Source organism: Trachurus japonicus, chromosome 11 (assembly GCF_045865225.1).
Source record: "Trachurus japonicus isolate A0001 chromosome 11, Traja_1.0".
Classification (NCBI taxonomy): Eukaryota; Metazoa; Chordata; class Actinopteri; order Carangiformes; family Carangidae; genus Trachurus; species Trachurus japonicus.
The window spans coordinates 32,063,232-32,079,450 of record NC_140917.1 but is presented as its reverse complement, the minus strand read 5'-3'; the positions used below and the strand labels follow the sequence as shown (position 1 = coordinate 32,079,450).

The 16,219-nt window shown below is 39.6% G+C and overlaps 1 protein-coding gene across 1 annotated transcript in view; it reads left to right on the top strand.

Annotated features, from left to right (window-relative positions):
- LOC146979156 (uncharacterized) overlaps positions 1-166 on the top strand; it is a 4,475-nt gene extending 4,309 nt beyond the window's left edge. Inside the window, exon 3 of the mRNA XM_085790253.1 lies at positions 156-166. Coding sequence (XP_085646379.1) covers positions 156-166 — 11 coding nt within the window. The remainder of the gene's footprint in view (positions 1-155) is intronic.
- The last annotated feature ends 16,053 nt before the right edge of the window (positions 167-16,219 follow it).

The window sequence follows — 16,219 nt, the reverse complement described above, 5'->3', positions numbered from 1 at the left end:
TTTAGGGGACTTCAAACTACTTGTAGGAAGGTTGATGAAAGAGTCTGTAGGGGTTTTGCACATGTACCTAAGTCTTAAGTCTTATTCTTCTTTGCACTTTGTAGTTTGCACTACTTTAATGTTTGTGTTCCGTGTTGTGTCTCCTGTATGTTCAGTTCGTCTGTAGGCTAACTTTGTGTTTTGCTGCTGCCTACCTGGAACAGGTCTCTCTTGTAAATGAGACCCTGGGTCTCAATGAGATTTTACCTGTATAAATAAAGGTTAATAAAAAATAAATAAAAATAACAGGTGTCGCAATCACACTCGCCCGCTCTCGCTCCATCCTTCAATTGTACTGGTTGCCAGGTACACCTATTAGCTATTGGCTAGTAGCTAAAGCTAAGCTAATGCTAACCGTATTTAACGAGCAGCTGCTGCGGTGCTTACAGCGAACTGAAAACACATCTGAATCGTTTTACACTAACTCACCTGCAGACGAACCTGCAGCATCACGCCTGCACCGTAGCTACCGGCTGACCATTAGCATTAGCACGATGCCATTTCTCCACAGAGCTAATCTGGCCCCTGAGCTCCGCCTCACGTGACATCAATGTAGGCTAGGCTACTGATGCTGTTGGTGCAGAGATCATTTCATGCCAACGTAACCAGATGTGAATTATATATTTTGGTCAAAATTAATAAAACAATTATTTCTATAGGCCTACTATAATAAGATTTTCAGTAGAATTAATAGGATACTTTTATTCTGCACCCTTCTAGACGTTCTGTGGATGTACGATTTATGAGAAATTAATCGTTTTGATGAAAAAGTTGTAGTTTATAACCTTATGGAGTCAGTGAATGAGTCATGCCCAAACACACAGCTGTGGCAGGAACTCCACTGTAAAAAAAACTTTCTGATTTAGCCTACTATTTAATTCATATTTAGAGAGTCAAAACTAGTTCCAGGATCAATCCACACAGCACTGCTTTACAGAACAGGTTACGTAACAAAACCAACACAGTAAAGAAAAAAGAAGAGCTGAGAGTCAATGTAAAATTCACACACCTAAGGGGAACTTCAGAACATCCTACTGAAGACAGAAAAAGTTAAAACTGGAAATCTGTTAGTCTGTTAGGGTCAGGGAACATGAACTAGTGGAAACTTATTGTTACAGTGTTCTTTTTTTCAGGTTCCTTCACGTATAAATGCAATTTAATTAATTTGCTTATAGTTCTGTAATTATCAGCTTACAGTGTTTAGATTCTGTAGTCTACTTTTTCATCCATGACAACATATGGGAATCTACTGAAACTGTGTGCTGCACTCTGCCATCTGCACCGGCTTTCTTCTTACGTATTTGTCTCTGCTTTTGTTTTTGTGTGTGACTGTGTGTGTATGTGTGATGCTCACACTCATGCACCATGTGATATCTTCACCACCACGACCGAGAGCCCATTATTTAAGAAGTCCTGCATCCTACATTTGTCAACAACAGTGAAACCAGGCTTCTCCCAATCAAAGACTTCCTTCTCTAGTTGGAGTTTTCCCTGCTCAGAAACATCTGGCTGCTGCAGCTGGAGACCACCAGAGTGGGGAGATCAAACCACTGCACTCAAGCTGAAGACTGTGAAACCAAAGCATTGAGCTGAAAGTTGCTCCACAGCAAGTTCTTCCTCTCTCTAAACCGCAACTGGATAATTTATACATGTTTAACAGAGCCACTTCAAAGTTCATCTGGAATTTGAATTCTGCTCACGTTCACCCAAAGGACCATAAACTACAGTGGAGACAGCCTGATCAAAAACCTGGGACAGATTCGTTCTTGAAAAAAAAAAACACTTCTAGCCCTTTAATGTGAGCCGTCACATGCTCACTCTCTCTTTGTACCTATTTGTACAAGGTTCCTGGAGACACAGTGTGTAACGACCAATAACGACCATCCCTGCCTGCTCTTCCAGCACATGAATGTGTGTGTGTGTGTGTGTGTGTGTGTGTGTGTGCGTGTGCGCACACCGTGTGATATCTCCACCGCTGTGGTTCACTGGGTTATTTTGTCTCCTGCTGCTGCTCCTCTGGCTCTTTGGGACTTTTACAGTGCATAATTATCAGAGTCCCTGCTCTCTCACAGCAGCCGGTGTGTTACGTGAGTGGAGTGTGATGTTTCCACCTCCACCATTCAGACAGGAGCAGCATGGATCATCTTAGTTTCACAATTTACATTAGTTAATTATAGGTTATAATCAGGCTTCTATTTTGATCACCAGCCAATGTGGCTGGTAGGTTTGTCAAGTTACCAGACATGTATGCTGTCATTCCGTCATCCCACCACTCCGACATACCGCTATTCCGACATGCCATCGTCCCATCATTCCGACAAGGCTTTCAATATAAGGAAATGTGCGTTACTCAACAGGTGACTCCCTCCTACTTATCTGGACTCTCTACTTCTGGACTCTATCTATCTGGCCTGTCTAGCCTCTACTGTACCTGGTCTTTTTACTAAACTTAACCAACTCCTTTCTTCATTGCCTAAGCCCAACCAGTGCAAAATCTTTTGGGGAAGAAATACGCTATTAAAGGAATTGTTGGAAAGGCAGGATGTTGAGAAGAAAAAAACACTGTCATTCCGACCATAGGAGGCAAGAATTGTTGGAAATGATGGGACATTTGATAGAAAATAAGTGTTGCCATTTAGACAGTTAGAGGCCTATGTCAGACTGGTAGGATGTCGGAATGGCGGTTGCCCCCACATTCAGAATGTCCACTAGACATTTTTTCCTTTGTTGAAAATAAGAATTGTCATTTTTTCGCTTGGTTGATTTTCCCTCTGTCCTCGATAACCTCCTGTCCTAACCCCCCTGTATTTTCTGTTCTGGCCTCTCTTGTCTGGTTTATCCCAACCATTGGAACATGTTTTAAGTTCTTCTTTTTTTCTTTTATTTTAAACTTGTTCCGTTGGCTCGTCTCTTCATCACAGTACTCATCGGCTACCCAGAAAAATGCCTCGCACCACAGCATGAGGTAAGTTCACAGAGCGTATGGGAAAGTAGTGTACATGGAGACTGACCAGAAACAGAGCTACAGGGAGAACGGCTCTGAGCGGTAGGCTAAAGTTACATTCATCATCGGCCAAACTGACCGGTAAGTGAACTTTGACACTCATTTGGCGAGTGTTAATTTAGAGCCCTGGTTGGTAACTCTTTAATTTACAGGCCATTAATTACATCATAATGTCAAGAAATAACAATTAATTGTGTAGTAATGTCAAGAAAAAGCCTAGAAATAATGGTCAATTCCATAGTAATGTTGAAAAATATAGCCCAGAAATAATGATTAATGCAATTTACGCATTTCATCTAAATGGGTTACTGGGCAAGACTATTACAGTGGAAGTTCTTATTTCTGTGTTAGTTATGTTGAAACTACCCAGTTTCTAAGGAACAAAGCCCACTACACTTTACAGGCAGCACAATTAATTGTTATTTCTTGGTTATTTCTTGACATTAAAGGGTTACCCCCATAATGTTAACCTCTATCAGTATTCGACATTTACTTTTGTGTTTATTTTGTGTTTTATTTTGGTGTGAACTTCCTTCGCACAGGGGGGCATGAGGGCTATTTATCTGTGAGGCAAACAGGGTGTTGCTGGTCTGAAAGCAAACAGTTTTTGACCGTGTCGTGTTCACAATAAATATTGGTTAATTTGGACAATCTTTGTTTGACATGCACGCATCATCAACCACCAAAGATCAGCCACCGTGACTTTCTTTCATTTGGGATTGGAAAGAGAATAGCACTACAAGTATATCTTGCTTGGGAATGTAAAGTCAGTGTAATAGAGACCTCAGTGCAAGGCTCAGGAAAATGGAAGATAAAGATCTCAACATGTGAGAAGAGACTGATGAATTCATAGTACAAAATATCACTTCTTACTCTTAATATGGCATTCAACTATTTATCAGTTTCTCCTGCTGTAAAAGAGAAGAAGTTTGTGTAATCTGAAGAGAAAGAGGTGTAATGAACTGTCTCAGTGTTAATTATTAATCAAAATTGACAATCATCTTCATTTTAAATCATCCTTCTCAGCTAATTAGCAAAGAAACAAAAGTCTTTCTCACTTGATGTACGTGTGAAATTAAAAATATGTTATTCACAAATTTGTGAACATTTTGTTAACGTGACACTGGGAAAATGAACACACCTCACAGCAGGATTTGAAAATATCTTTCCCGAGCATTCGGCTTTTTACACTGAATATTAAGATTAATCCACGGAATGTACTGCATGACTGCACACATACATGGAGGGAATAATAATTTGAATAATTTGTGTTTTGTTACATCATTTTGCTGCAATTTACCCACAGTATCTCATACAAGCTGAGCCTGAAGTCTGGATGGTGGTAAAAATATTTTTCTTTTCTTTTTTTTTATTTCGGAAGACACAACTTTACTTTGCATAAATAAACAGAAATGAGAAAACATACAGCAGCATGCCGATGGGATACCCTCCATGTTGACATAAGCTATATGAGGGCATATTTTGTGGGAGCTGTTTGCATGCAATTATGCTGCGCACATTAGCCGCTGCAGCTCAGTGTTGCGCTGTGTTGCATGAACGAGCAGCAGTTTCTACTGCCGCTAGAAACCAGCTTCAAAGAGGAAAAACAACAAATCCAACACTGGTTCTACTCAAAGAGACAGATCAATCTACAAGATGTCTGAAGCTTAAATATTAATGAGCGTGGAAATGTAATGTTTCAATCACTTCAAACACAAGCTTACATAAAAAGTTAAATAATGATAAGACATGAAGTGTTTTGTACACATGAACCCTCCTTACCACCAATATTCTGTTTATAGTTCACACTGAACCAGTAACAGCATGTTGTAGTGATTGTTCTGATGTTGGCAGCTCTAAGCTTTACTGTAAGCTTATGCAACCAGATGCATTAAACTAATTAGTGGGATTTAGAAAATAATCAGAAATGATCATATCCTTTTGTGTTTTATTATTAGTTTGCACTGTCACCAAGGATCTGGACTACAAAACAGGATTTGGGCTTAGCAAGGAAACTTCAGGGTTAACTCTGGGTTTTCCGTACGACGACTGTGGTTTACGTCTTACCCGGATACACGGATAACGTATAGCCTGAGAAGGCTATGTTCGGGAATGAGATGGCATGCATAAAAGCTCTGCCTCCTCACCCATCGGTTCACTTGGAAATTGGCACCATTGTTGGGTGTGTAAATATTGTTCATACACAAAATGTAGAAAAAAAAAAGAAAAAAGATCCATCCCATAATGATGGAGCAGTGATCTTCACTCCTTTCTGCTCTTTGCCTCAGTGACTGTGTTGCTTTTTGCCTCGATTTTGATCTTTTCATACTACTGGAGAATTATTGTCTGCTCCTCTTTAAAGAAATATATCAGTCCAATCCAATCCACTTTATTTATACAGCATGTTTTAAAAACAACAAGGTTACCAAAGTGCTGCACAACAGATACAAAACAGTAAAATAAATAAAGTTAAAGTTAAAATAAAATAAATTAAAGCATATAAAAGCACTATAAGAAGATCAGATAAAACACTAAGAAATATAAAAATACAATAAAAGACAAACAGAATACACAACTCTCATGCTGTATTAAAAGTGTCCAGGGTGGGGGCCATTTTGACGTGGATGGGTAGCTCATTCCACAGTTTAGGAGCTACCACTGAGAGCACACCGTCTGCTTTTTGGCACGACGAGACGTAGCTGATCAGCAGATATTAGCATTTACCTAAATACATTCAGAGCCATTGGTTGGCGTGCATATTTAGCATACAGTGTTAGGACTTTGTGAACGCAGGAGCACATTACCAAGCCTACTGGTTGTAGTGGTTTAGAGCTGCTCAAATCAAGAATGACAATGTTTCTGGCACATGGAGTCACTGTGAATAATATACTATCATACATGTGCAAACACACTAATGGTGTATGTGATGCTGTTGATATAATACCATCTTGATTCCAGAACATGTATTTCAAAGAGGTGGTGTAATACAAATACCACCTACTGTGCTTCCACTGTACTCAAATTGATTGTGACATACAGTAAATTGCATTCGCTTGCCCTCGAAGTCTGAATGTAAAGTTGGAGTACTTTATTACAGATGCGTCTGATCCTAATCATGTGCTCTTACAAGTCATGTGGGTTGTGCCATGTGCAGACTGTTATTAGCCCAAGAGTTTCCCATTGAGCTCTCCTCCACCTCCTGCTGCCAATCTACTGTAAATGGTAACTTGGCCACTGAGGCAATTAGCACTACAATTACAGTGCAATTATGCCTATAAACTTGCATTATGGAAAGAGTGTCTAATAATGGAGACTGATTAAGGACTACAAGTCAGGTGTTTACTTTTTGCTGCTTTAAAAACTAAAAAGTGAACTTTTCTCAATCTCTTTACGTTTGTACATTTTGGAAGGTTTGGAGTGAATGTGTGTGGGTTATAATAATTATGACTTCCATTTGGTTTACTGATGATTTCTGAGCTGCTCTTTATCAATAATAAAAAAAAGGAGGGAATGAGATTTATTTTCTCATCAGTTTGACTATGAACAGAGAGTGAAGGCTGGTGTTCTGGTGTACTTCAGGCTCAAGCAGAATCAGAATCAGACTTATCTGCCAAGTTTGTGCATAGATAACAGGGTTATGACTCCAGTTTCACAATGCTCTCTGATTGTGCTGGCATACAAGCACATAGAGGTCTGCTTTATGACGTGTGATATACCCTACAATTTCCTGTCCTTCCTGTCCACTAGACAAGCCATAGGGCTTCAATTGCACTAGAAAGTAGTATAAAAATACTTGTCTGTGATGTGTGCAGCTGTTCATGTGCATATCCGGTTGTTACGGTGAGGAGATAAACTGGACACAATTGCAGACACAAACCTGGTAACTGAGTAACAAAAAATATATTTATTTATTTTTTAAAAAAAAAGGTGAACACAAAAGAGATCTTCAAAGTCCAACGAGACACAGGGCAAGAACAGAGACGAATCAAAGAAGAGGGAAGAGCACGCACACTCAAAAGAAAAAAGTCTGGAGGTGCTCGGCTAACAAACAATTTAAAAAGAACAAAAAGCCAGCAACACTCGTGTCCTTCTAATATCTTTAATACCTCACTGGTACAGGCAACTCAAACAAACTGGTTTTGACTGTCAGTCTTTGTCAAATGTGTGAAGTGTCAAAATAAAAAGCTATGTGGGAAATAAGTACCTACTGTAGCATTCCCAGCAAGAACAGAGACGAACCAACAAAGGACAATACATGGGAAAACACCGAGGTTAAAGTCCCCCTCCAACGACCCTTTTTAATTATTTTAAAGCACACATACTGTGGTCTTTAAATTGTGATTATGATGGTTTTAGGCAAAATCACAAAACCTGTGCCATTTCCCAGGGCTCTCCTTCTGCACAGCATCAGCAGCTCATTAGCAATGCACCTCTGGAGAGTGGGCGGAGACTGCTCTGCTTTGCAACCACCCAGCCACCCCCCTCGCACCGCTCCCTGAAACTGCCAGTTTGTGTCTGCCATTGGTTCACAGCAATTTGAAGGCAGAAAAACTTTCCTGCTGATATATCCTCTAACATCAAAAAAATGACACAGGAACATGTGAAAAACACGATTTTCATCGGAGGGGGTCTTTAAATAAATACATGAGGAAGAAACATGACACAGGTGAAGTAATCAACATACTGAGACACATGGGGTCATCAAAGGGGAAAGCACAGGGAAGACAAACAGGAAACCAGAGACACTGTGACACCGGTGTGTGTAATTATGACAATGAAACCTCTGACATCTGTCATATGTTTAGACCAGTATGTAATTTATATTTCCTCAATATCAGTTGTGGTGGAAATTTTAGGTTGAGGTTAGCATATTTCTCTCTAATAATTAGTGAATTATTATTTGAAGTAGCCTAGTATTAGTCTCTGTAGCTTTAGCCTTGTAGTAACCTGTTAAAGTCTATTAGGGGTAACCTACTAAACCCTGACTGCAATAATCCTTGTAGGACAACAGGATGAACTCTGTATAACCTTTGTAAGTATAACCTGTATTATAGATAAAGCAACTAATTGGAGTCATTGGGACATGCAGTATCTGTTGATTATTGCACCCTGATTGTTGATTTTTGCCTATAGCAGAGCTCATCTTATGACTGGGAATGAGATACCCAGAGGCATAAGTTGGAAACAGGTTCAAACAATTGGTCAGTGGGCACAGCCATGAGCTACTTATTTCAATTTCAATAGTTTGTCATTGTTACAATACAACGGAATAACTTTGGAGCAGTCAAACTTATATATTAAAAATCCTGAGGAGAAATAAGGTGCATTGACAGGATATAATTAACATATACAATATCTAATCAGTGTTCATGATATATTCTTGGTCATGTTTTTGGACTCAGCTTCCTGATGTTGCAGAAATGTTTAGGTTTTTCAAGTATGAGTATTTATTTAAAACATATCTGGAACTTTAACATTGAAGACCAAATATAAAAGTTACATCAAATCACAGTTATGGAGTGTGACGTGTGTCCCTCTTCCTGACTCCTGCTCATTGCTCTATTATGTAACTGAGGCAGATCTCTGCTAACAGCCTCGGGCCCTACAGGGAGACTCTAACTAACCAAAACAAAAACTAATTGGTGTTGCTGAGGGCAAGTCTGTAGTGTGTGACTCATTAAGTTTAGTTTTAATTAACTTAATAGTGTAGTGCATGATTAGGGGTGCAGGACAGAGACCCCATGCCCAGACACATTAGTGTACTGTATAGTCTGTCAGGTTTGGTTCCCGAAGACACAGGAAAGTTTGAAGTGCTCTCAGAAGCCACGCGTTTTATTTTTGGACGACAAGGCATGACTTTTTAAAAAGGTGAAGATGGGAGGGGGGGGGGGGGGGGGATTTATACTTCAGATTTGGATAACGACATCTGAACCAAGGCGACAAACCCAAAAGCCCACTCGTCTGCTTCGGCAGCTGAGAGTAACCAGATAATGATGCAGTTTATGAAGGATTTAGAGCAGAAACCGGTGGAAAAACTTCAGAGACGAGCTAAAAAAAATACTGTAGCATTATTAATCAACCAATATGCTGCAGCTCTAACAGCTATCTTTTATCATGCTGTGATGGTTTATGTCCCGGAGCTGTATGCTCAGTGTGCGCCGCTATCATTAGACCGACAGACATGCACGGTTTCACTCGGCTCAACTTGTGAACATCAACGCTTTGCTCGCTGGTTTGCTGCGGTGCGATTGCGGAGGCACACCAACAGGACTTTGATCCCAATAAGAAAACCAAGCTCTGCTGGCAATTAGTTTGAAATGAACATGTTGGCATTGATTTTCCTCCCAAATCTACTTTAATTACTGAATGCAATGTTAACCTTACAGATCTCTTAAAAGATATAGCGGGACTGATCCTTCAGAGCTCAGCCGGTGCATCCTGGTGGTGCTGCTTTCATTAATGTTTCCACAGCCGGGTAAATTAAAGCACTCAGAAGTGCAGAGCTAGAGAAGATTACCAGGAATGCCGGCTAAACTAGATCGCCGATGGCATCTCAGGATCAGCTCAAGTTCACCATTCAAGGTGAAGCTTCACAAGTCCCCTGATGAGAAAGGCTCTTTATCCATCCCTGTCTCCGTTACTGCCTTGTCTGTATTATTTATCTGCCTGTTCCTCTGAAGGGAGGAGAAACATTTGGAGCTTGTTACATCATATAATTCAACTTGTGGTTTCTGAATGCAGCCCTGCTTTATTACAAAGATAAGGGGAGCACTACAAATTCCATGAAAAGGCTAAAACCTGTGATGAATTTATCCGACTAAAACAGTTGTGCTGTTGTTGCACTGGATGGCACAATTCATTACAGTGCACTGGGCCTGTGTCAGTTATGGCAACAAATTCAGTCGGCAAAAAAAAAAAAAAAAAATCAGTATTGGAGGATGCATAAAAATAAGCTGCTGTCTCTCAAAAACAGAGGCAGAGGAGGCACATCAAATCTCAGAGGGTGACAGTGTGAGATCGTTGGGCCAACAGTTTCAAATGTCGAGTGTTTTCAAAAACATCCATTAATTTCCCAGGTGATGTCTTCAAATGTCTGGTTCAGGGTAAAACACAAAGACATTACATTTAGCCAGCATAGCCTGTATATTCATTAATTTATTTATTTTTTACCCCATCTTAACCCTTTGATGCACAACAGGGGTCTAAATGCTGCTATATCTTTGCGAAAAATTTATTTCATCATATAGAATTCCAGGTATTCCTCAATTAACTTGTTTTTGATCATAATACATCCTTATTTTATTTTTTACTTTTTCACTTTTTTAATAAAAACACATTTTGTATCACTACCCCTCTAATGCGCAACATGGGTCTAAAATGACCCACATTCATTTCCAATGTGATTTCATGCTGAGTGATAGTTTCTTTGCTGTAACTTTTGAAATCTATCTATTTTATGATTGAATGTTCCAAGTATTATCTAATATCTTGTTTTTTATTAGTGGGGTCATTATTTCCATTTTTCATTTCTTACTTGTGAACAAAAATGAACAAAAATGTCTCAGTGAGTGGACCAGTTGAAAAAACAAGTATAGCAAGAATACTTTAATTTTAGCATTCCCTCACTATCTATACCAACAACAGACAATTGTTTCCTTGATTACAATAATGACTAGTCATTACTTGTCCTTTTTCCCCCATTAATAGCTCTGTTGACATATTCTACTGTGGTCAACAGCTAGCCATAGTTTATTCTATCTGAGTAGGCTATTTCAATGTTATATCTTTGAAATCACTGCACAGTATTTATCATTTTCTTAAGTAAATATTGTTTTTTAAGCACATATAATCATATTTACTTGTTTTACAATGATTCCAATTTACCTAAAGAAACATTTGATGACTCATTAAAGATAACTGTGCATAATTGATAAGGTTTTAGTTACCTTGAATAAGTAGCTACATTACTTGTCATAAAGGGAAATACCTTAATATTAGCAAGTTAGCTAACTGTTAACATGATGACATGTTCTAGCTGGTGACAACAATAGAATAATATTCTATTGTAGACACCAGCTAGAACATGTCAACAGCTACCTACCTAGCTAGCTGTTGACATGTTCTACTGTAGTTAACTAATACAGTAGAATGTAGAAATGTCAACTGCTAGCTAGCTAACTGGTCCACTCTCTGAGACTTTTTGTCTATTTGTTCATAAAATAAGAAAGTAAAAATGGAAATAACACCCTGTACTAATTAAAAACAAGATATTCAAATGATACTTGGAGGATTCAATCATAAAATGTATTGATTTCAAAAGATACCACAAAAAAACACTCACCCAGCATGAATTCACATGGAAAATGAATGCGGGTCATTTTAGACCCATGTTGCGCATTAGAGGGGGTGTGCATATGTTGTGCATCAAAGGGTTAAAACTACTTACTATATTAATTTCATGTTGAAGTTAGATTTTTTTTTTCTCAATTTTAGTTTTTTTTTTTTTTTTGGACCAACATTGAACTACTTTGCCAAAAGGTTAACAACCGCTTGACAAATTGGTTAGCATGTCCTTTATGGGTGAGTGAGTGCACATCCATTACAAGTGTAGTAGGCTTTATGTACAGCTCCACTACTTCCTGAACTTTAGCCAGCCCCTTTATTTCCTGTCTTACATGATTGGACAACCTGATGTGTCTGAACATTGTTGTGAGGTCAGACACACCTGGATTAATCAGTTTGTCCAATAATGTAAGGCAGGAAATAAAGGAGCTGGCTAAAGTTCAGGAAGTAGTGGAGCTGTGCATAAAGCCTGTTACTGAACCAGAACCAGACTCAGGCAACCTTTGCAGATGTTTGGAGTTATTCAGCTGATTAGAGTGTGACATCAGGTGATGATGTCTGAACTTTAACCATATTCTAAATGTTCTAATTTACTAAATTTGGGGGTTTCATGAAATGTCAGCCATGATCATTACAATTAAAACAAATAAAGACATGGAATATTTCAGTCTGTAATGAATCTATAGGCCTACAATGAGTTTCACTATTTGAATTGAACTACTAAAATAAATTTACTTGTACATGATATTATTCTTTATTGACATGCATCTGTAGTATAGGATTCCAAATAAATTCAAATTTGAGCTACAACTTTTCTTAACAAATGATAAATGGATCAATCATTTCAAACAACACAAACTTAACATAAGGTCTACTTCATTCTACCACGGGTCTTGGTCCTCATGACTGTGGGGCAGAAGACAGATCAGGGTGTCATCAGTGCTTCTATTCATGGTCCCTCAATTGTGAGAGTGCTCCCAGTATATCATCAGCGTGTGAATGTAGTTTCCATTAAAAAGCGTTTGGGCGGTCGATAAGACTAGAAAAGACCATTCAATTTTCTTCAGCTGATAGAGACTGCTGTTGTCATGGAGATAGCGAGACCACAAGTTGTGAACAAAATTCCAGGAAAAAAATCTGTGCGACACTGACCACATGTTCAGCGTCTTTGGATCCATGAAGGCAGCATTGATAATGTGGCTTGGACATGTCAGGCGCAGGGGAAATGTGGTCCCAATTGCAGACGCCAAAAAAGAAAAGTATTTATTTCAAAAAGCAAGGTAAAACACAACAAGGGGGTCCAAAGTCCAAAGGAAGGAAAAACACAGGCCTAAGACAAGCTCAATCTCAAAGTACAAACGAAAATAAGTAAAAAGACAGAAAACCAAGGACTCACTGGAGAAGCGGAGAAACAGGGAACACTTGGACAATGACAATGATCAAACAAGAGACAATGGAAAACACAGAGGTTAAATACACGGTTACACCCAGCCTTTCCGAAAATAGACTTCCATTCTTCGTAATAGCGGGGTTTCCTATTTTTTCTAAAGACCCGCTATTCCGAAAAGGCTATTGGGGAAAACCCTCCATTCCGAAACCCCCCTCACTCCGAACGGACAGAGGGACGCAATCAGAAAGGAACCAGAGGCTGTGCAGTGCGCAATGATCCTTTTTTTCCTTTTTGGGGTCATGGGGTCAACGGATCATGTGCATAATTAACTGCAAAACAAGCACTTAATATTAATGACATATAACGTTCATTAAGCTTCAAGCCTGTCTAGCATCTACCTGGTCTTTTTTACTAAACTCAACCAAAGCATCAGAGTAAAGAAATGTTTTTTTCTCTCTCAGTCTGCTGTCAGCAGGAGCGGCTGCAGCAGGCTCGCGCCCGTGAAATGGGCTCAAACCTAGTCTGGGGCCGTTGACTCACTGTTTTGGTAGGAAACAGATCCAGGGCGAGAGAGACAGGCCTTTCCGTCAAAATAAAAGCACCGAGCTAATAAAATGCGGTAAAACTCTTTAATTTAAGGAATATAATTTACAAGAAAGTCCCCGAGCCATTAAGTTAACATTTTGCTTTTATTGTATTACAAGTTAATGTTTATTTTATAAGTTTTATGTTGGTGAACACTTTTATTTTGGGGAATTTGGTGATTTCGGTTTCCGCTACAGACAGGAACCAGAATGCAGACGAAATTCGAGGTAACGGACACCAGGCTCTTCGCTTGTCTGAAGAGCCTAGTGATGCGAGGCTAGCTCAAACCAGGTTCAGAAAGAGCTGTCCCCTAAATACACGAGGAAACGAGACACAGGTGGTGCAATCAGACACAGGTGACACACATGAGTTAATCAAATAGGCGGGAAACTTAACAGGAAGACAGGGTAGGACACAGATTTCAAAGTAAAACAGGAAGGAACACAACAGGAAATGAAAGACAGACTAATGGTGCGTTCCAGGCAGGCTTTTTAACCCGTAAGTCACGACTTCAAGTCACCAGTTACGAGTTTGTAGCGTTCCAGGCAAGTTACGAGTTACGAACTGGGAACTGGGAGCAGATCGATCTAGTACGAGTTCACAGGTGGGAAGTTACGAGTTTGACTGTACGTTCTAACTGGTAACCATAGGAACAGGTCGGAAAAATACGAGTTACGGGTTGCCTGGAACGCACCATAAGACACACAGGAAAACAGGACACAGAACTACAAAATAACACAGGAAGTGACAGTTAGACAAGACACAGGGAATTAAATCAAACAAAACATGGAACACAGGAAGGACACAGACCATGACGGAACAACACACATTTAATTTGAATCAAAGACAAAATGTAAAATAGCAAACAACATGCTACACTGTCTGCTAGGTAGCTGTATCTGTTAGCCTCTATAGTTGCTAAGCTAACAGGCTGTGAAGCTATCGATTATAAAACCATGTTAACAGATGCTGTCGCACCTGATACAGGCAGACAGTCGGTGCGTGTGAGGATAACAACGCTTCCTGTACATCCAAGCTTTTGTTTAGTTTTTTTCCCCCCCTTCCCTCCTTTTATCTCCATACTAACCCAAGTCCACAGTTTCAAAGAGAGGCCTGCAGCAGCAAGGAGCCATGTGTTTTCATACAGAACGCATAAAAGTGAAAGAAACCATTGATCATGGTCCCGTGTGTTCACAGAGCCCTGCTATTATTCACTGCTGTTCCCTCAGGTCTATTTCATGGGCACTGGAATTTCTTTGAAATTGTAGTACATGACAACACACAGAGCAGACACACACACTTTCCAATGGTCCAATGGTAAACCTTTAAATGCAGATAATAATAATAAAAACACCTCTGTGATAAATGCTTGGTATTTTTACTGTCCTAATCTGAATGGAAACATTTTTCCAGTGGGTTAACTATGTTACTACACCTTTGCTAGGTGATTGGCTATTGATTTTCCATCTGTGCAGTAGACTGGTCGGTGTTGGAATTTGCCCAGCAGACGCAGACGAGAGAGCTCTGCTATTTAATTTCCAGGACCATTAGCGCCGAGGAAATTATCAAGTGCGGCGCGCGGGCTGTCTGTCATGTTCAGACATGACACCGCTTCACTGTGTAAAGTCCATGAAATCGCTGCAGTGCAATAATCAATCGGGTTGTGTAATGGTATGTAGCACATTACTTTGGAGGTATTGACTGGAGTCACTCTCCGCTGATGCGCCGCTGGTTCTTACAACACGTGCCAACAAGTGAGTCTTGCTTGTCTGGCTGCCACCTGGGCTTATATCAGCATGTATTAATGCAAAAGGTGCGACTGGACTCCAGGATGTTTAATGAACAGCGATGTGATATATTAGTATTCACTGTGTGACAAACTGAGTTCTGTACAGACTCTCTTCACTCTTCTCCCCATTTGAATGACACGGAGAAATCAAAAGAGTGGCGGAGAGGCGCAGAGGCCTTTCATCTGCCACCAAGCAGAAGTAAGTGAAAGAACAGGGCAGAGTTAAAAAGAAGTGATTCACTGCTTCTTCTGTACATTATGTCTTTTTTGCTCTGCATGCCATCTAGAAATTCTCTCTGACTCCTGGTTTTTGTTTTTCAGGCTGTGGCCATCCTCTCCCCTCGTTACCGTTCTCACACAGAACGGACTGGATCCAGAGGGAGAAGACTTCGGACTGAAGTTTTGTTTTCAATATTTCACCAGAAGTCGTTCAACATTCAGGGGGAAAGTCACTTACACCACATAATAAACTTGGCTCATTAATTAAAAGGTTTTTATAATTAAATATTTTTTAAAGTCATTTAATTTTGGCCTTTGAGGACCTTTTTGTGTAACACCTGAAAATTACAATTAGGGAGTTTGTGAAATGAATTGTAAATTAGTTTCTTCATTAAGAGACTGAGGAAACCAGGTGTTTTTCAGGGGTTAAGCTTTTACTTTTTTTCAATTAATGGATGGAATCAGTTGTTATGACAAATAAAACATCCACCTAAATTAGATGCAGGTTGGACCAATGAAGAATAGATACATGTGTTCTCACCTAAACTTGTTATTCTTAAGATTCCGTACTTTTCATGACACCCATGGTTACCATGGGAACAGGAAGTGTGGTATAAACAGGAGCAAACACTCGTTGAACAGTTTCTGTTAAAAAAAAAAAAAATGCATAAAAAAAGCAGGTGGATGCATTTATAGCACAGACTCACAAACAGACGTGTGTTGTGCAGCTTTAAGTCAGTTGATAATAATCGTGACAACCTGATTTTATGTTTATGATGTGAACATCGTTTCTCATCAGTCTCTTGCGCTGCCATAGTGAGTCTGAATGCAGAGTGGCTACTGCAGATAC